A 21991-nucleotide genomic window follows, 5' to 3' on the forward strand; every position below is an offset into this window, starting at 1 on the left:
TTAGATAGGAATAATATAATAATCATTTGTAATAATCATCATCATCATCCATTTAGTCCCTTAGGGCGTCCGCTAACTGGCGCGGGTGCTCGGAGCAGGTCAAATACGAGAGTTCTTGCCTTATGACGGTCTTCCCTACCAAAAATTGTACGGTCTTATCCACATTGACCTACTATTACCTATTCTGTGCCTGTAGAAACATTTGGATATAGAGCGCATGTGACACATCTGTGTAGTGTTTTTTGTTGCAACCCTACGACACATTTTATTAAATGACGGGACAATGTGTGTTGATTGAATAGGGTTGCCAATTGGATTCTTCATCGAGATCGTTAGGGTTGATACATTATGTGTTCACTCAATTTGAAAAATTTGAGTATTTTATTTACTTACGGTTTTAGTTTTCAAGAGACCCCTCTGAATCCTCACAAGTAGTGTGAATGCAATTGATTGTAACGAATGCTAGGGCCACCCCACACTATTAGCGAGCGTCTCCCGATAGCGTAAACTAAGCGTCTTAATATTAAAATAATTGGGGGTGCTTTGTTTAGACAAATCTGTAGGCATTTCTAATCCATACTATCCATACTAATATTATAATCCATACTAATATTATAAATGCGAAAGTCTGTCTGTCTGTCTGTCTGTATTTCTGTCTGTGTGTTCCCTCTTCACGCTTAAACCGCTGAATCGATTTAGATGAAATTTGGCATAGAGATAGGTTGAGTCCCTGAGAAGGACATAGGATAGTTTTTATCCCGAAAATCATCCCTTAAGAAAGTAAAAAGCGGGGTGGAATTGAGATAATTAACGAAGTGCCTGCTAATTTGTGTGCATAATATGTTAAAATTTAGATTGCTCTGAGAATTTTTCCAGGCGCTATTCTTACTCTAGCTGCGGTTACTAAGTCCTCGCAGACGAAGTCGCGGGCAAAAGCTAGTAGGTATATAAAGTTAAATTATAAGTGTTTTAATCTGCTTGTGTTTTTTATTATTTTTCTTTTGCCGAAAGTAACCTATAAATTATTTAACAAATACAATTATAGTTAGCATATTTGATATATAAAACGACGTAATAAAAGTCAATATATCATTCCGTTGTCACAAGCACTCATTGAAGCTGTTAAAGTGATCTGTGACAACCTTGATAATAAAAAACTATTCCGCTCAAAGGACAATGAACCTTAACATTACGTTACAAAGTTCATATTAGCACTTCACTGACACATTTTTGTCGAGTGCACACATGTTTTGAAAAAAAAACAAAAAAGCATCAAACAGCCACAATTTTTATTTTATTTGGACTGATACCGTGTGGTAAGTATAAATATGGAATAGTTTGATTTCATGTTGTATTTAAGTTTTCATTCATTTTCTGTGATCTTACCAAGGCCTTTGACTGCGTTGATCACGAGATACTGCTAAGTAAACTTGATTTCTATGGGGTACGTGGTGTTGCTCTGGCCTTGTTAAGATCATACCTGACCAACCGGTGCCAATATGTAGAACTACGTAATATCTCAAATGAAGATGCGATAAGTTCCGATGAGAAATATGTTAAATTTGGAGTTCCACAAGGATCAGTGCTAGGACCGTTACTATTTATAATATTTATTAATGACCTGCCTGATATGTTAAGCTATGGCACTCCATATCTCTACGCTGACGATACAAGTGTTATCTTAAGTGCAATGTCCGTTGAAGAGTTAAATGTACATATGCAAAATTCCTGGACGCAACTTACCAGATGGTTTGCAGCCAACGGGTTGAAAATGAACTGCAGTAAAAGCTTTTATATGGCATTTCGTAGGAGCACAACAAGTCCTGATTTTGACTGTGATATCCCAATCAGTAAAGCAAAATGTGTGCAATTCCTAGGCGTAGATCTTGATCCGTACTTGAGATGGCATGATCAAATCGATAAGATTAATACAAAATTAGCAGGGGCTTGTTATGCTATGAAATCCCTAATGAACATTGCAAGCAAGGAAGTCTTACTAACTATGTACTTTTCATACTTCGAAAGCATAATTAGATATTGCATTGAGGTCTGGGGAAACGGAACCAATATAAATTCACTTCTGCTCAAGCAAAAAAAAGCCTTAAGAATAGTCGAAGGATGCCGTACTATACCTGAATCGCACCGTAATATATTTATAAAGAACAAAATTTTGACTGTAATTTCTATGTACCTATACAGGATATGTGTTTATGTGTTCACCAACAAAGACTTGTACGCGGAACAGGGTGCGACCATTAACCATTATACACTGCGAATTAGAAATAGGTTCCTCTTAAATAAAGCACATTATGTAAATTTGGATAAAAGCTTAAATAATACTGCCATAAGAGTATACAATTTATTGACTAACGAAATTAAAAGTATAGTAGATTTTAAAACTTTTGACAAAGCAGTGAAAGAATATTTCTTGAGCCGTCCTTTTTATTCCATAAATGAATACTATGATAAGTTTTTTGACCAATGTACCTGACATCTCTTTTATTACTAATCTAACGCATTTTGCTCTTCTATAATAATTTGATATTTGATTTGACATTATTTTATTTTACATAGTTTTTATTATTTGTGATCCTTGTATTAATGTTTTATTCTTTAAACTTACCTGTCTAATTTTAAGATGTGTGTGTGTATTATTATTTCTAATATGTATTGTTGTGATCTGTTTTTCTTTAAATTGTATTTGCATGCATTTTTATGTGTTTGACGCAAATAAATAAATGAAATGAAATGAAATGAAATGAAGTTCTATTAATAGGGGATATTACTGTAACGTTCTGCCACCAGAGTGCAGCACTAACTTTTTAGTAAACCATAGAGTAACTTATACATACTGTACCTTTAACAGGTTTTTGACAAGTTTTCAGAGATAATAAATATAAACTTGATGCATCAAGGCGGTTTGTTTGCAGATGACCTACCGGGAAACGCGAATCCGTAATTTCGCTGTCTGCCTCTTTATCGCTCGAATATGCAAGAGTGACAGAGATGTTAGACAACGAAATTTCGATTTTCTTGTTTCGCGGTAGACCCTCAGATTGTGGTAGTGGCGTCCCCTGCGCCGAGTTTCGCGTAGTATTCCATATTGAAGCACATTCATTGCGTTATACTATATCGTTTAATGTGACCTGTATTAGAGTTGATAACTTCACCCCATCATTTTCTGAATAATGTCTTGGCATATAAGGCTAATTCTTTTTTTTTTATCTGAACTTGATTATTTATATGATATTATTTGACACGTGACACGACTCACACAGTCCAGGAAATATGACGGAAACAAAAAATACCTGTCGCGAAACTTGCGACGGAAGATTTGGCCACCTCGCGGGTTTTTTAACTTTTATCTCAATTACCAGTCACAGTGCATCCGTTCCGCTCCATTTATTGTTTTTCATGGTAATTGAGATAAAAGTTAAAAAACCCGCGAGGTGGCCAAATCTTCCGTCGCAAGTTTCGCGACAGGTATTTTTTGTTTCCGTCATATTTCCTGGTTTTTAGCCACCTCTAGTCAAGGCTCAAATGATGTGTCAAAGAAATTATACTCTCAAAAACCATGACCATTAAAAGTGTTAACCAAATAAAGACATACAAATTATTATAGCAGGGACAAACGATGACTCACGATTGCAAGATGTTAAATGGTTTCCCAATACAAAATCACCCTACTTCGACAAGGTTTTAAGTGTCTGCAACTTTGTTGACTCTTTGGTTGTAAAGGTGGCGTAAAAAGTTTCACAATTCAAAAACAAAAGATTTACTTGGACAAGGTTGTAAGCAGCTAAGACTTTGTACGGATCTAGGACTATTTGCTAGTTTATTGGAGAGTCTTTGAGATCGAGAGAGTAAAATTGAAGTGCACGATTTTGTGGTTAAACGATGTAATAGGAAATATGAGAATTGGGAGTATTTGGAAACTGGTGACTGGTTTATATTTGTCATTCAATAAAAAAATTGATCGAGATTTATAGTAGACCGGGCTCTCAGTAAGATAAGATAAGATATATGTATTTGCAAAAATGTAGTGGTAAACATATTTGGACAGTGGGTAATTTTAAGTGCGTACAGTTTACTTAAAGAAGCATGCAAACATTCCTTATTAACTAGGTACTATAACTAAGTATACATATAAAAAGTTATAGAACAATAAACCATGCATTATTGCAAACCAATCATATAGTATCAGTTATCTTTACATCAGTTAGAACACATATACTAATTATTAATTTCTATCTAAGATATAGACTTTATGATATGGATTTATTCATAGTCTCGTTTGCAAAAATAGCGCACCGCAGTTTGACTTCTGATCCTTATAGTTGGGTTCCTAGGCTCCTAGAAACCCGATGTTGCCGGGCTGAAAAGTGGTGCCGTTACCCCCACCAGCCCTTTCAATTTCCCCCTTACAATTCTCATAATCCAAATGTGGATGGAATGGTAATCCATTCCATCCACATTTTAAAACAAAATGACTGTGAATATCCTCTATAATTATAATCATAGAGTAACTTATACTAGAGCGGTACTGTCATAGTAAATTTTGTAACCCCAGTAAATTCACTGCCATCTGTCGACACACTTTAAAACTAAAAATGAAGATTTATAAAAATACGATAAAATGTATTTAAATATGGATAAAAAAAATTTTTATTTGCATTAATTATTTTTATGATTTTGACCCATGTTCTTTCACTGATATGCGTTAAAATTGTTAAATAACAAACGAAACCGTCAACGCCATCTATACGACAGTAGGCCAAAGCTAGTAGCGCCCTCTGAACGAGAATCAAATTTTCTTGATTTTCGAGGCACGTTTTTTCCTTAGACTGTATCCATCTATTACGGAGTTATGTCTTAGCATTCAAAATAAGCTTTGTGATCGAAAATCACACAATAAACTAGGTAACAACGTAAAATCTTCTCGTGCTCTTTCATTGTCCGAAGTGTAAAGAAAGCAATCGTTTCGCTCCAGCTTACAGTTTAATTAAAAATTTCATTTATAATGTTGACAGTATCTCACCGACTTCTCTGAAATATTATGATCGACGGTGCACGCCATATTTACTTGTGCTGTTCACAATGCTTACAGAGTACTCGAATCACATGCAATAAATATTCTTACCCTGATTTAAACTCACGATATTTACTTAAATATTCACAACCACGGGACTTAATCGCGTAAAATAAGTTTTTTTACATCCGACGTTTCGAGGACGGCGCGTGTCCCCGTGGTCTCGGAGAAGACTGGCTAAAGTTGACATCAACATCTTCTAAGCGCGCGAGTTTTTCGAACTACCCGCACTTGGTCTTGTTTATTAACTTGAACGTTCTGCGCACTAGGGATGTCACCGGGTCGACGCAACACTCACGATATTTGATTATTCAACGCCGCCCTCGAAACGTCGGAGGTATATTTAAAACTTATTTTACGCGATTAAGTACCATCGTTGTAAATAATAATATTCTCACTCTCCCGAACCAAACCACCGCCAGTTTGACACTAACATAATTATTTGCTAGCGTGTGCGTAAGTTACTTTCTATATCTCGCTCGTACGCACATATTATTGCGAGCGAGATGTATAGAAAGTAAGTTACAAAGATGGTAGCGAATATGTCTGCTAACGCAGCGTGTTACATAAGCGAACAACTCGCAAACGCGAAGCGAAGCGGCGCGGCGCGGCGGGCCCACGGCGTTCGCGTTCACAACGAGGTCGCCCACGTAGACCACTTCTATAGGTATCAAAGGATTGATTCACCTGCGCCGCATCGCTTCGCTTCGCGTTCGCGTGTTGTTCGCCTAAGGCAGTCCTGATAAGGCTACTAGGAACAAGTAGAGAGGCGAAACACGTATCGAGTTTTGTACTTTATTAGTATGATCTTTAATATGTATGTACCTAACTATTTATGTATGTATATTGTTATATATTTATCTGTGCTGATTTTATTTAAAAAATTCTCCTACTCTTGTTATCCGTTTATTTTTCTACCCATTTATTTCTTCCATACGGTAAATTCTACTACCTGAAGGTTGTCTGTAAGAGATCGCTTTTTAGCGATAAGACCGCCTGTTGTTGCTTAGTTCGCTATGTTAATTATAATGTATCTAAATTTGTTTTAATTATGCACAATAAAGAATATATTATTATTATTACTTTTGGTGATGGTTTATTATACTTGTTTGCGTATTTATAAAAAACCGGCCAAGTGAGAGTCGGACTCGCACACGAAGGGTTCCGTGACATAACGCAAAAAACGGCAAAAAAATCACGTTCGTTGTAAAATATTATTTCGCGGGTTAGCAAAGTAATAATTTGTTCTGTTTGTCTGTTACGCCTTCACGCTTAAACTGCTTAGAGTCGCAATTCTTAACCAATTCTCGTGAAATTTTGTGAGTAATTTCTATAATTAATATACTCAGGACTTTTCTGTCACTTCAGTTTAACATTTTTTTTAAATAAGAGTGCTTGAGAGATGAGAGCTTACAGCGCCACTATTAGGTACAGTCGCCATCAGATACATCGGAGCGGCCGAGGTGCTCAAAAATATCTGAACCCGCACCTAGCGCCTTGACAATAGAGGCGTGTTCAGATATTTGTGAGCACCTTGGCTCCGATATATCTGATGGCGACTGTACTATGTAAGGACGACTTATAAATGCACGATACGGTGGTTTTCCCAAGGACCCTCGGTAAGGAATATTACTGCGGTTTAAATAGACATGGAATGCAACTGGATTATATAAATATGGTTAAGATATCATTATACCATTTTAAAATCAATTGCAAGTCTTATTACCACTTAATAAGGTTGCATTTTTAATACAGAAGCGATTTTATGATACGGTTAAAACAGTTGCAAACTCCACTTGTTTGATAAAAAGCTCCTTATGATGAATAAAACGCCAAGCAATTATTAAACTTAAATATAAGGCGTAAAGTTGATTCTGCGATGGCAAGGTTTATAGTAGAATTCTGATATATGAAACAGTTATGATTATGAAATTCTTATCCGCGTATGGGGACGTATTGTGACTTTTACGTATTTATTTAATGACCGGACAGAAAGATAAACGTTATAGACGAATACCTACTATCCCTGAGATTTTAAGTTATAGCCTTATAAAAAAATATTTTTGTTCTTGTTTAGACTTGGCCGGTGGATTACAATAATTAACTTTTTTCGATTCATTTGTGCATACCTATCTATAGACATAATTGCATATTATTCATAGTTCAGTTATAGTAGTTCATAATATTACGAGCCTTATGATTTTAGATTTCAATCTTAGATTTGAAATGAAATTCAAAATTCTAGGGATTCAGTGTATGTCAACTGACGCCCAGACGTATCTTTATTGCGATCATGTTCATTACAGAGGATGGTACAAAACATTTTGAAGTAGGTACATGATACCCCGTTAGGGCACTGCAACAATCTCAATACTAGGTACTGAACTATTTACAGATAATACATTATTGAACTAGGAAATTGCTAAATAAATTATGATAATAAACAAAACTGGTTAAATGTCATTCATATTGCATAATTACTCATTTATAATTATTGTATATTTAATTCATCATTTATCGGATCTATCTGGAGAGATGCAACTGATTAAACCTAAAATGAAGTTGAATTTGTCTTGCAGTATCACAAAATTCGCATTTCGCTTTCGTTCTCATAGTATTGATAGCAAGTATGGTCCAGTCAATACTGCCAAACGCACGGCCCGAAGCGAGGCGAAACAAAGACTCCTTTGTGCTCTGATCTGAAACGGTCTCATGGCGTGTATCATAAGCTAAATTATTTCCTGAGTTTGGCTCGAAATGAGAAGTTTCGTGTGGATATCCTGTCTAATTTCAACATAAGTTTGTGCTATTATAATAGATGTTTATATTTCAAATTTAGTGTAGATTTTAAAGCCTATCAAGATGGAAATCGGACACAAAAGTCCTTAGGCTATTCTGTCTGATATTTTCCTCGTTTTCCACGGCTTCTAATCTTCCAAACAATAGCGACGTTACATGCTGATGTCACGATCTAATGCCAATGTTAGATTCGTCAGTAAAGTGCGGGTGCCAGACTTTGACCATCATTTGTGACTTTTGTATTGCTTTAAAACAATGGGTCCCATACAGGCATTTGATCCTCAAAACAAACCTGATCGACTGATACCATTAATAAAAAATTGTGGAATAACCTATTATGACTGTTGTCTTTTTTTTAATGATGAATAGGCAGGCGTTTGACCACGATCTCACCTGATGGTAAGTGATGATGCGGTCTACGGTGGAGCACGCTTACCTATGAGATACCTATTAACTCTTGCCTTGAAGAGCAAGGCAATTTGCAGTAAAACAACTTCTTCTGCGTTACACGTGTAATTTTAGCACTTATACAAAAAATATTTCGGTTCGGTTCGGTAATTAGGATCACATCTTACACAGTGTATAAACTGATAACAATTTTATTTAAAATTTATAAAAACACTTTTTCAACAGAATAATTTAACGGATGGTTGTGGATGTCTGTCTTCCGCATAAAGGGAAAAGGAATAGGTACAAAACAGGAACTAGTGTTCTAAGTTTCTAGAGCAAGTTCACTGACCTCTAGGTCCTGAGCTGACTTGGCACTGGTACAGAGCATCATCGTCTAGTGTCACCTCTCTGATGTCTAAAGAGTAATCCCCTGCAATAAAAATGGCAATTAAAATATGTTGGCATGTATATGTTGATGTATTGTATTGTTGTATTGGTTTCCGCTGGAGAGACGAAGTACAGAAAGACCTCAGCGAACTCGGCGCCGTCGACTGGACAGAAAGGGCTTTGGACAGAGTAGCGGCGGTCTTTGGTGTCGGAGGCCAAGATCCAGTTCGGGTCGTCGCGCCACAGCAGTAAGTAAGTATTGCGAACGCAACTTTTTATTTATATAAATATATTCCTTATGCAGTAGCTAAATGCAGCATCCAACACGTGGTTTTAAAATGAGAACGAAACTCCGTTTGTATGGGAAGGTGAAATTCGAGTGGGACCTAAGAGGATATAACCAAACGGAGTAGCCATTAACAGGCGTTCCCCTCTGTCGAAAATAGTCGGCCAATGGTTATAGACAATGTATGGACTGTTTATCTGACATGACTATTTTGACGTTACGTATATATTTGTGTTAATTTCTATAAAAAGGGACCTTATTGTCGATGGCGCTTACGCCATTATTAACGATGCTCCGATATTGGTTATATCCTCCAAGAGTGGAACCCATCATTCGACGCTTATAATAGCTTATGTTTCTATTAATATTATCAATCCTTCCTCAACATGAGTTCTGGTTGTATGGATTTTGATTTATATCATCGCTTTTACTCTTAAATTAGTAGAGGAGTGTATAAGGGAGAGGTAGAAACGGGAGTTGGAAGGGGTAGACCTCGGCGGACTTTCTCTGATCAAATCGGGGAAATCCTGAAGAAAGGCCAGATCAAGAGCACCCTAAACCGGCGAGCGTGTATGAGGAATGTTATAAAAGTGAAGGAAGCGAAAGAACTATGTCAGGATCGTGGAAATCCGTATTCTCTGCCTACCCCTCCGGGAAATAGGCGTGATTATATGTATGTATAAAACGTACCTTCTTCGTCACTGCCAACCATTTTGTATCTCTCATAGCCGGTGAGATGCCGATGTGTACCAAGTCCAAAGTCATCTTTGGTCCATTGCAGCTGCCCGACTTTGTTGACCACTCGACAGGGTAGCGTCACTCTTGATCCAACGACTGCACTCTGTAAAAATAGGTACATTCAATATGCATGGAACTCGTACAGACCGTACAGTTGTCATCAGATATATCGGAGCAACCGAGGTGCTCAAAAATATCTGAACACGCACCCAGCGCACCCTAGCGCCTTGACAATTAATAGAGGCGTGTTTAGTGGCGGTTTACAATCCTGGCCGTCCTAGGTCCCAGGGTTTGTAGTAACTACTAGCCGCCCCTTTCTCAGCACTCATCTTGCTTGCTGCCGCCCCTAAAGTCTTGCCGCCCTAGGCCCGGGTCATTGTCAATGAATTATTATTTTTATACAATTCGTTTGGGTCAGTGGCGATATTTCATAAAAAAATCATCAGTGCTGCCTTATACGGGGTGGCTAAAAATAAGTGCATTCCCGTTGCGAAGGAGGTTTTGGGATTATGCTGAGCAAATTTATGGAACCAACCACAAATCGCAAAAAAAAAATGTGAAATTGGGTTTAAATGATTTATTTATTTAATTTATTAGTCGAAAGTCCTTGCGTATTGGAGTAGAACGCCCGTGGCTGCGTCTGTCCTCCAAATTCAGAGTGCATTGTTTATTTTTCGTGTCATTAGTTTTTATCCCGCTGATAAACCGTTATTCGTGAACATTAACCGTGATCGCTTTGAGATGAAGCTGGAATACGAATTGCATTTAAATTTAAAGCACATTCGTTTAATTTCTTTGATTTTATATTGCTGTTTAATGTGCGCTTCGTAATGTGAAATGCTTGCATTTTTATTACTACTCGTAGAAAATTTAAGCTAAACTTAAGTGGCAGTGGCCGGGGCACATTGCACGTAGAACCGATGGCCATTGGGGCGGAAAGGTTCTCGAGTGGCGATCACATAGTCCGCTGGATGCGGGTGGCGCAAGACCGGTCATTGTGGCACTCTTTGGGGAAGGCCTATGTCCAGCAGTGGACGTCCTCTGGCTGATACTATGATGATGATGATGAATTGATTACCAGGTTTTATAAAGACCGTTTAATGGTAAGAAATTACCGTCGCTAAATGACACCTGCAGCACCAGAGGGATTGCAAGTGCGTTGCCGGCCTTTAAGATGGGAGTATGTTCTTTACTTGAAAGTTTGAAGCTGCTGTCGGTACATCTTCAGAAAAAAAATGCTTAAGTAGCTAAAATGAGGTGTTTTTTTTTTGCGTTAGCCTGTACATTTAAAACACATAATTTTGTAATCAGCTATATAAAATTCCTTACTAACTTATAATTGTGCCAAAATAAAATAAATAAGACATCTTTTCCTCGGCTCATATAAATAACACTTAATTTCCTTGATTTACTATCAAAAACTACGTTTTTCCTACCAAATAGCCCAGAATAATCAAATAATCCTTCACATTACATAAGCCGAATACTTTACATAAATCCTTTTCTCATTTACAAAAATCCTTTTCCGTCCCTAGGGAAGAATTTTTAATATGGCCGCGATGGCCGTTATATCGATACGCTGTCAACTACATGTTTAGTTGATAATATTGGTAAGGATTCGGGCCTTATAATGGATGTTTGCAAATTCTTTACAATATTACATACTTGAGTTGGTTGGATTTACCTTTTAGGGTTCTGTGTGTAAATAAAGGGTTCCTAAACAAGAGAAAAATTAAATTATATTTTTAAATCTGTTTTGTGCTGTGTCTGTTGAATGCTGTTTGTCTCAAACTCAGAGATAAATGTTGATTTGATAGAAGAGGCTTTATGTAAGGCCGCGATTCCATCAGAGGCAAAGATAGATATAACTCCGTAATAGATAGATACAGTCTAAGGAAAAAACGTGCCTCGAAAATCAAGAAAATTTGATTCTCGTTCAGAGGGCGCTACTAGTTTTGGCCTACAGTCGTATAGATGGCGTTGACGGTTTCGTTTGTTATTTAACAATTTTAACGCATATCAGTGAGAGAACATGGGTCAAAATCATAAAAATAATTAATGCAAATAAAAAAAATCATTTATCTATATATAAATACATTCTATCGTATTTTTATAAATCTTCATTTTTAGTTTTACAGTGTGTCGACAGATGGCAGTGAATTTACTGGGGTTACAAAATTTACTATGACAGTACCGCTCTAGTATAAGTTACTCTATGATCAGATATGTCCTTGCATAGCATGTGTTTGTAAAAAACCAATAGAAAGATTCTGACTAGAGCTGCGCTGAGCGAGGATAGGTAAATGAAGTACTATGGGTTCAAACCTTAACGACGTCTAACAGAGCATTAGTATCTATTTAAACAATATAAGTTATATTCGTATCTAGAAATATAAGTATTAGATTGTCAATTTCGGGCGTTTATTTCATAAGATCACTTTAATATCCATTGAACATAATTATTAAAGCTCTGATTTAAACTTTCACGATTTTTACTCATTATTATTTACAACGACGGGACTTAATCGCGTAAAATAAGTCGGAGGTAAATTTAATACTTATTTTACGCGATTAAGTCCCGTCGTTGTGAATAATAATTATTAAAGCTTTTGGTGGTGGTGTGGGTACTAGGTGACGATGTCGATGATGTATATTATATGTAGATAAATATATGCGTAAATACATATACATGCCTACAGGGTGGATTTATAAATATATCCGTAATGTAAAAAATTAATGCCCTTATCGGTATTGCTTCGTAGGCAGGGTCACCGACTGCGCTAGTAGGCCGTTGAATAAATACATGTATGAAACTAAAATACGCTTTCTTTGGCAGCAATAGAATTAGATTTAGGGATTTATTACCTTATTTATATAAAAAGGTTAAGGTCAATGTGGGGAAGATTGGCATATAAAAGTTTTGGTTGATAGACCGTCATAGGGCAAGAACTGTCGTATTTATGAACATACTTCGCTCAGACACAGTCAAAAAGGAAGAACTTTGCTTCTTCTGCTCTATCGACCTTCTGTAAGCTTGTAGACGGTCTTACCTGATAGACCGTCTTCCCTACATTGACCATAAATAAGTCTAAAAACTAACCTGATCTTGAGGCTCAAGAGCAAACTTCTGTTCCCTCGCAAAAACACAACAAAACAACAAACAGAAAACCGTCCATTGCTGTAACACAGTCAACTTCTGTATCCTCAACAGCAGGAACAACGCATTGGCACATCTACTCGTCACTCTACACTGTGACTTAACACTGACACTTGTTTTCATTGTTTCATCGTTCGCTATCTCTTTGCAATCATTTCTATGTCCGTTACTTCTATCGCAGGTGTATGTTTTTCGTGACATACTTCAAATGTATCCATATGTTGCCATGGATTATGTTCCTTGGATCTGTAACAAAGAGACGTTGATATTAGAAAAATATTGTTTCACTTTTTGTTGAAAGGATCGGAGCCGAGCATAGTGCCTTGGGGGATACGGAGTATTTTGTAGGTATAATTTAATTAATAACGGGGTAAATTAAATTATATCCGCTCACGGGCACAGAACAGCCCCTTATTCATTGTAGAACTTAAAAGCTTATTACTACTATAATTTGACCCCTACCTTCGTAACCGGTACACCTAATGAGAAGCCTAAGTCAAATCGGTCCATTATTAACTGAAAAGTAGATACTTTTGTGAATTGTAGGTCTGGTTTGTAGAAAATCCTTTGTGACTTCCAAAGTAATGAAAGTAAAGGATTTGTTGAACAATCTACTTGGTTCAGTTTTAACAATTACATTAAGTAGTTTAATTATTAATATGAATAGGTTTTTCTTTCGTTTTCTTTATTTATTCAGTATTGAGAATTCTGGCTAACCTACTATTCTCCTCTTGTACAGATTATCACTTTAGGTTCTTATTTTTCTACTTAAGAAAATTAGCAGCGATACTTAATAAAGGCATTATGTACTAAATAACTTTGTTACCAAAAGATCTTCAAAATCATAGATTTGATTTAAAAAGTATACTAAAGGTTGAAACAAACATATTGTCAAATAGGTTGAATAGCAGTTCCCGAAAAAACAAGCGCTGGTGGCATAGCAAGCAATACACCGATAGAAAAAGTACAAAAGTATAGGTATCTGGGCTGCTGGCTGAACGAGAACTGGGACAAGGAGCAGGAAATACGTGTCAGGATAGAGATTGCGCGAAACGCCTTTGTGAAAATGCAGTCTATTTACGCCAACAAGGATATCAACCTAAAGCTTCGTTGGAGACTTGTAAAATGCTATGTACTATCAGTACTTTTCTATGGCTGCGAAACGTGGACTCTGAATAAGGCTATGGAAAAGAAAATAGAAGCATTTGAAATGTGGCTATATAGGCGTATGTTAAAAATCTCCTGGACCGATAGAGTTACGAATGTTGAAGTACTTAATAGAATGCACAAAAAGTTAGAAGTTTTGATCACGGTAAAAAGAAGGAAAATATCATATTTTGGACACATATACAGAAATGACAAATATAATATACTACAACTAATATTAGAAGGAAAAATTGATGGCAAGAGGGGAAGGGGAAGAAGGAGGGTCACCTGGCTTGACAACATAAAAAAATGGACGAACGTCGATAACGCAGCCATGCTGGCAGAAATGGCTACGAACAGGAGAGAGATGGCAAAGGTGGTCGCCGACGTCCGTTAGGGCATGGCAAACAAAGAAGAAGGTGGCATAGCGGTAAGAGCGTGCGACTTTCTTCCGGAGGTCGCGGGTTCAAACCCTGGCTCGTACCTACCAATGTGTTTTTCTAAACAATGTTAAATATCATTTGATACTCATATTTACCAGTTTTTTTTTAATGAAATAGTAAGCAAACGAGCAGACGGATCACCTGATGGTAAGCGATTACCGCCGCCCATGGACACCCGCAACACCAGAGGGGTTGCTAGTGCGTTGCCGGCCTTTAAGATAGGAATACGCTCTTTTCTTGAGTTGTTTTGCGAAAGGAAAACATCGTGAGGAAACCGGACTAATCCCAATAAGGTCTTGTTTGCCCTCTGGGTTGGAAGGTCAGATGGCAGTCGCTTTCGTAAATACTAGTGCTTATGCCAAGTCATGGGATTAGTTGCCAAGCGGACCCTAGGCTCCCTTGAGCCGTGGCAAAAATGCCGGGATAACGCGAGGAAGCAGTTCCCGTAAAAATACTGGTGATTGTGCAACTCCAAAAAAGTAACAGCAGTTAACAATCCTCTAATGTTCATAATGATTATTATTCTTATTCATCTACTAGCACCGTATGTGCAGCATTTACTGTGAAAAGGAACGTGTATATTTTATCAAGAAAATTTAATTTAAAACTTTCTTTTCACCTTTTTCGCTAAACTTCAATATTACCATTCACATTTGTCCAAACTTAAGTCCATAAAGTGAAATATTCGAAAACTTAAAAGGGGAAACTTGTTCAAAATGCACGTTTTAAAGGGTATAAACATGTCTTAACCCGTATTATATACGGTGGAGTAAAAATAAATCATATGAAGCTATTGCAAAAGACGGCGAATGCACTGCAGCATTTTATGGTCTTAGGAAGGAAGTATAACTGAAGCCCTACTATGGTCTATAAGGATCAAGGTAAAATTTAAGTTTCTAATTTAATTTTTCAATTTTGCGAAAGTTACGGAACTACATACACGATTTTAATGTAGGCAAAAATGACGCCACAACCGATTTTTGTCGGTAAAAATTATAACTAGAAATTAAGCTCTAAATGTCCTTAAACTTTGGGCACAAAAGAAACAACTTTTTTTCTGTGGGTGTCCTAAACCCCGATGTATGATTATTATACGTGTCATTTTCAAGCAAAAGGTACCACATTGTCACTTGCCATAAGGACGCTCTGGCAGGTTTTCGTATAAAGATACAAGCAATTTTCGTCCTTATGGTAAGCGACAATGTGGTACCTATTGATTAAAAACGTCACATAATTATTCAGAGGAGCTGTTTAAATGTACCTACCTAGTTAATTTTCTTGAATTCTATAATAAAATTCTCAAATTTAACATAAACCAATAAATGTGTTAATTTTACAAAAGTCGACTGTTCAGGCCAAATATTTTTGTAAATATAAAAAATCTCACTATGAACTCGATCAAAAACTCATAGTAGAGCTTTTTAGCGGAATCTGAATCGAAATTCCTTAATGTCGTTTCGTTTCCTCTTCTCAGATTTCTCTGCAGTAAGAAGGGGTGAAAAGATAAATGTATAGTTTTTCCTTTTCCTTTTTTGTATAAGTAGCTATTTCCGCACATATATACAATTAATTCCTTACGTAATTCTTCCTTAACGTTATTTAAGAGGTTTTTACTTCAAGTTAGACGAAATAAACCATTAAGTAGATAATGTTTCATTATTGTATTATCGCATTGAAATGTATACCTTCTAATCTCTGTCTGTATGTTTCTTTCTTCACGCTTAAACTGATAAACTGATTTATATGAAACCAGGTATAGATATATTTTGAGCCCCGGGAGCATAATATAGTTTTTATTATGGAAGTCATTCCTCACGGATTAAAAAGATGGGTGGAATTTACCATGGAAGTAATTCAACAAAGACGAAGTTAAAATAAAAGCACAAGGACATTTAACTGATTTGCAAGACCGAAGTGATCCCATAAGTGTTCCGTTTGTCAAAACAAAGTTTTGCACGGAACACTAAAAAAACTAGATCCAGATACTGTACTAATAAAACTTGTCCTAAACAGAGAACTACAACGTCAGGTTAAATGAAAAATGCTGAAACAGGTAAATGGCGCTAGAGCAAGTTTCCGAAGCATCAGATTAGACAGAGATAATACACGTGAAATAGGAGAACTATTAGCACACACTGCTGGTAAGGATAGTTAACTAGAAATAAGTAGGTTTATCTACACACATATCATAAACCCGATATAATCACAGGCCTTTGCGTCTATTGCAGACGATTTATGCATTTTTTTTTCATATTTTTTATTTATTTATTCTATATTAAAATCTTACATTACATCAGACAGAAAAGTGCCGTGAAACCCTATCGGGTTTGTATCGACACTGCATTCGTGGATACATTTTACATTTTAAACATTGTTGTGGTACAAAGGAAAAACAAAAATTATATAAAGTTAAAAATGAGATCATCGAATTTAAACTGTTGTGAGACATACTAATATTAAATCATTTTACGGTTTAGACTTACTTGTTTTAGTCACTCGCGCGGCATGTTTCGGAGAGCCTAGGTCTCCTTTTTCATGTCGCGCAAGTGACTAAAACAAGTGAGTCTAAACCGTAAAATGATTTAATAAAAATGAGATTACTTAATTACAAGAAATAATTTAATTGCATTGCTGTTTAGACAGCGGGTTTGGTGACTGTACCCGCTATGGTGTATTACAAAACCACAAATTACGGCCAGCGTAACATACTGTTGTTACAACAAATTTTTTCATCATCATCATCATCATTTTAGCCTTCAGTCGCCCACTGCTGAGCATAGGCCTCTCTTCGTGTACGCCACTTATCCCGGTCCTGGGCTAGTCTCATCCAAAAGTGCTCCGCGATTTTTCGAACGTCATCCACCCAACGAGCCAAATTTCTTATCTATCAAAATGTTATTATTGCGTAATATTAATGATATTAAGATTTCAATGATTTATTTTTTAAGATTTTCTCAAATGCTGTATTTTATTTTTAATGTAGTGTGCGCATTTTTATTGTTTTGTGTGAATAAATGGTTTAATTCAGATTTCAAACATCTATAAAAAACAAAAATGCATGTGACCTGACCTCATCTATTCTTTAGGATCAGTCGAGATTATATTTTTTATTATCAGAAATAAAGTAAAAAAATTATCAAAAAAATACCCCACATATTTGTTTATTATTGATTTATACTACCGATACAAAACATGACAAGTTTCTGAAATTTTAGAATATCAAAATTTCGCAATTTTGCAATCTTTTCAACGGCACACACAACTAAAGACTGTAACGAGTGCATTGCTAAGACTGTATTCATTCACTCCCCTACCCACATCTCATACATAAGTCTACCTACAAATCTCCTTCTTCTTCTTCCTGCCCTTATCCCACGTTATGTGGGGTTGGCACATGTTTTTCTCTTCCATTCTCCTCTATCTTTCGTCACCTCAGCACTCACTCCTTTCTTTCTCATATCCTCTTTCACACAATCCATCCATCGCTTTTTGGGTCTACCATACTCTCCATCTCCGTCCATCAACATTCATCCCTAACATTCTTTTGCCTATATGGCATTCATCCCTCCTCATCACATGCCCATACCATTCTAAACTACTACTTCTTATCTTCTCCGTTACTGGCGCTACTTTCAAACTTCCCCTAATATAATAATAATAATAATAAGAATGATGAGAATCTCGTGAAAGCCGAGAAGGACAAGTCCAGTAAGTACCTAGACTTGGCTCACGAGATAACCGCCATGTGGGATGTTGATTCGACGATCATTGTCCCGATAGTCGTTTCAGCGAACGGTCTCATAGCGAAGAGTCTCGACCAACACCTTGAGAGACTCTCGCTAGGTGGTTGGATCAAGGGTCAGATGCAGAAGGCGGTGATCTTGGACACGGCGCGGATAGTCCGCCGGTTCCTCTCTCTGCGGCCCTGACCACCGGCAGCTTGGGCCCTGCCCCGCTGCTGGCGGCACCCTAGGTTAGGTTTTTTATAATTTGTTTATATGTATTTTGTATTGTTTTGTAAGCGTTTTTATATTTTACTTTTATATGCATATTATAAAAAACCTAACGTAAGAAAAATAATAAATAAAGAGAATAATAATAATAATAAAATACTTTATTGTGCACTACAAAGAAAAATACATGTTACAAACAATGACAGGACATAAGTGAGTAGGTAACAACAGGCGGACTTATCGCTAAAAAGCGATCTCTTCCAGACAACCTTCAGATAGCGATTCAGTGGCTAGAAATAAGTTAATGGGCAGTGCAAAATAACAAAGGTGTAAAGTTTACAAATCAAATACCTAAGTATAAATAACAAACAATGAAAAATAAACTACATATATTATTTAAGCAACAATAATACACTACATAAACCTACACAAAATACATAAATACATAATATACTCATTCTTAATCACACATCCATCTCAACATTCTCATTTCCGCTGCGTGCACTCTTCTTTCATCCGTCACTTTCGTCGCCCAGCATTCTGATCCATACACCCTACCTACCTACCTACTACTTCTTATCTTCTCCGTTAATAAGTCTACCTACAAATACTGTCTTTTAAAATATTGATCATCCTACCTGTCCGTATCTACCGAGTATAATTATGAGCAGCTTTGCCGGGTAGCCGTATAATCCCGGATTCTTCACATAGAGCGGATAAAATTAACTAGGACCTGAGTATCGCTTGCTATTTACTCGTACCGTAAAACGGGGTGGCTTTCAAATGCAGGGGCGACTTTGAAATGTTATTAGGGTTCCGTACCCAAAAGGGTAAAAACGGGACCCTATTACTAAGACTCCGCTGTCCGTCTGTCCGTCCGTCTGTCCATCTGTCTGTCTGTCACCAGGCTGTATCTCGTGAACCGTGATAGCTAGACAGTTGAAATTTTTACAGATGATATATTTCTGTTGCCGCTATAACAACAAATACTAAAAACAGAATAATTATTTAAATGGGGCTCCCGTACAACAAACGTGATTTTTTTGCTGTTTTTTCCGTAATGGTACGGAACCCTTCGTGCGCGAGTCCGACTCGCACTTGGCCGGTTTTAAGCCATAATATGTTTTTATGCGAGATTTTTTACAGTAGGTGAATATCAATATATAGTAATCTAACTAGTTACAGGAACAGTTTCAGTAAATAATGAATAATGTTGAATTTTATGGTTAAATTTTATAATTTATTTTATTTCATTGTTGAATAATATGATTTGTTGTAATTTTATGGCCGTTTTAAAACTATCAAAGTAACCCCAAATTTTCCTAAAGCCACCCCGTTTTACGGCATATGCACATTAGCTATTCGAGAAGCAAACAACAATATTTTTGCACTTTATGTAACGATTTTCATATGTGCATTATTGCAGCGTCATTCAAATTTAAATACCTAATTATTAATTATCATCATCTCGTAACTACGATTTCGTTCAAATCAATGCAATGCGATACACTCACGGACTACGAATGCTAAATGTAAAGTACACACCTAAAGCCTCGACTCAACAACCAAAGTCCGTGATTTTATATACAATGGATGCGCACCTATTGTATTGTGCACCATATATGACACCTTAGCATAAGGCGGTTCCCTGAGCCAGAAGGCGAAAAATCTCCTTATATGATCATGTTTTCTAAGAGGCGTTGATATTCGTAGACGTGGAAAAAATATATGTAGTTCTTGACTATATTATCTTTAACATCATAGCTTCCGATACACGAATTATGACACTTCCGCTCGATACAATTAATTCCCAAAATAACCTCTAACTCGGACTTTTAATTCTATTTTACTCGGTTATTTATTATGTGATACTATAAACAAAAAAAGAAGAAAAAACAATCTTAACTTAAATAGTAATTTCATAGCTTTCGAATTTCGATATTGTAAGGTAACGTTTTTAAAATAAATAAAAATCGACAAAATTCGATAAAAATTGACACTTGGCGCGTGTGGTCTTTCCCGTTCTTTCTTACGAAATGTGACAGTGACAGCGACAAACCGATGGAACGGCCATAAGTATATATCAGAATAAACCTATACTCCAGATATAGTGTTTGTCTTTACATCCCACACCTCATGGCGACCCTGCCAGTGCGGCCTTGCGTTGCGCTGGCGGCGCGCCGCACTAGCCAGAGGACGAACGAGATGTACAAGAATAGAATGTTATGTTCTTATGTCGTCATATTGTATCTCTTTTTGTATTAGTTTGTGTAAACGATGTGTAATTTTATTTTTCGCCATATTTTATGTCTCTTTCTTTTATGTTGCTTTCTTTTTGTCTGTTACCTTCCGTGATTCTCACCTGATGGTCTCATCGGAAGATCAGCGCTGGAAGTCGCCAGCAGCATGCTGAGATGGGGCCATTTCGTGACACTTTATTTTCATGTTTTTTTAATGTATGTCTATTGTCTGTGTGTGTTTACGAATAAAGTATTCTATTCTATTCTAATAAGTACAAGGACATTCAATTGATATACATAATACTACAGTGGACAGTTTTTTTTAAAGTGCATATACGTTTCTACTTTGGCAAAAAAAGCTGCGCCCAAAAAACTATTTTATAAAATAGTGCGAGTGGGAGAGCGAATAATATCGTATCTACAAAGATAAATGACAACATCAATGGTATCCTGGTTTGCCTATCTCCATTCTAACCTAACCTAACTGGTCCTGAACAGTTAGAAGCGACGTTTATCGGCTAATTTCCTCAGAGACCGGCGGTCGCATCTAATTACCAAGTAAATAGCCGGCTCTGATGCACTATAGTGGTCGGGTAACTGCTGTAAATGTCTAGATTTAGAATCAGACCAAACTAACTCTACATAGATATATAGATAAACACTTTATTCATTTCCACAACATACGTGGTAATTACAAAGAGATATTTATTACACAGCTTAAATTAAAAGACTCACGGACTCACTCACGGTTTAGACTCACTTGTTTTAGTCACTCGCGCGACATGTTTCGGAGAGCCAAAGTCTCCTAGGCAATACACGGTCGTCGTGAACGCTGCTCGCACTATTAGTGCTTGAGAAAGGAGACCTAGGCTCTCCGAATCATGTCGCGCGAGTGACTAAAACAAGTGTCTAAACCGTGAAATTATTTAATGTTAGTATGTCTCACAACAGTTTAAATTCGATTATTACACGATATGAACAAAGAAATAAAAAACATAAAAGGACATAACCATGGGTAGTGGCAGAGAATTGGCGCTGGCTCAGCATGAAGCTACAAGCTACATCGCTGATATGCTGCCAGGACCTTACATAAAAGTTTGTGAAACGCTTTAAAACCTTCATAAAAAGAGCGTACTCCCATCTTAAATGCCAGCAACGCACTGTCAGCAACGCATAAATGGCCTTTGTATCAATTGTGGGAATATTTATGTTATTTCTACTTGTGAATGAAGCGCCACCCGGCCTAGTGGTAAGAGCGTGCGAGTTTCAATCCGAAGGTCGCGGGTTCGAACCCCGGCTCATACCAATGTTGAGTTTTTTGGAACTTATGTACGGAATATCATTTGATAATTACTAGCTTTTC

At 36.8% G+C, this 21991-nt stretch overlaps 1 protein-coding gene across 1 annotated transcript in view; it reads right to left on the reverse strand.

The window, feature by feature from the left end:
• The window catches only part of LOC134751871 (irregular chiasm C-roughest protein-like), a 177258-nt gene that overhangs the window by 106046 nt on the left and 49221 nt on the right, over nucleotides 1-21991 (reverse strand). Inside the window, exons 2-4 of the mRNA XM_063687396.1 lie at nucleotides 12790-13092; nucleotides 9642-9792; nucleotides 8628-8708 (exon numbers count right to left, since the gene is read on the reverse strand). Coding sequence (XP_063543466.1) covers nucleotides 8628-8708; nucleotides 9642-9792; nucleotides 12790-13047 — 490 coding nt within the window. The 5' untranslated portion in view covers nucleotides 13048-13092. The remainder of the gene's footprint in view (nucleotides 1-8627; nucleotides 8709-9641; nucleotides 9793-12789; nucleotides 13093-21991) is intronic.

The sequence above is a fragment of the Cydia strobilella genome, chromosome 23 (genome assembly GCF_947568885.1).
Source record: "Cydia strobilella chromosome 23, ilCydStro3.1, whole genome shotgun sequence".
Taxonomy (NCBI): Eukaryota; Metazoa; Arthropoda; class Insecta; order Lepidoptera; family Tortricidae; genus Cydia; species Cydia strobilella.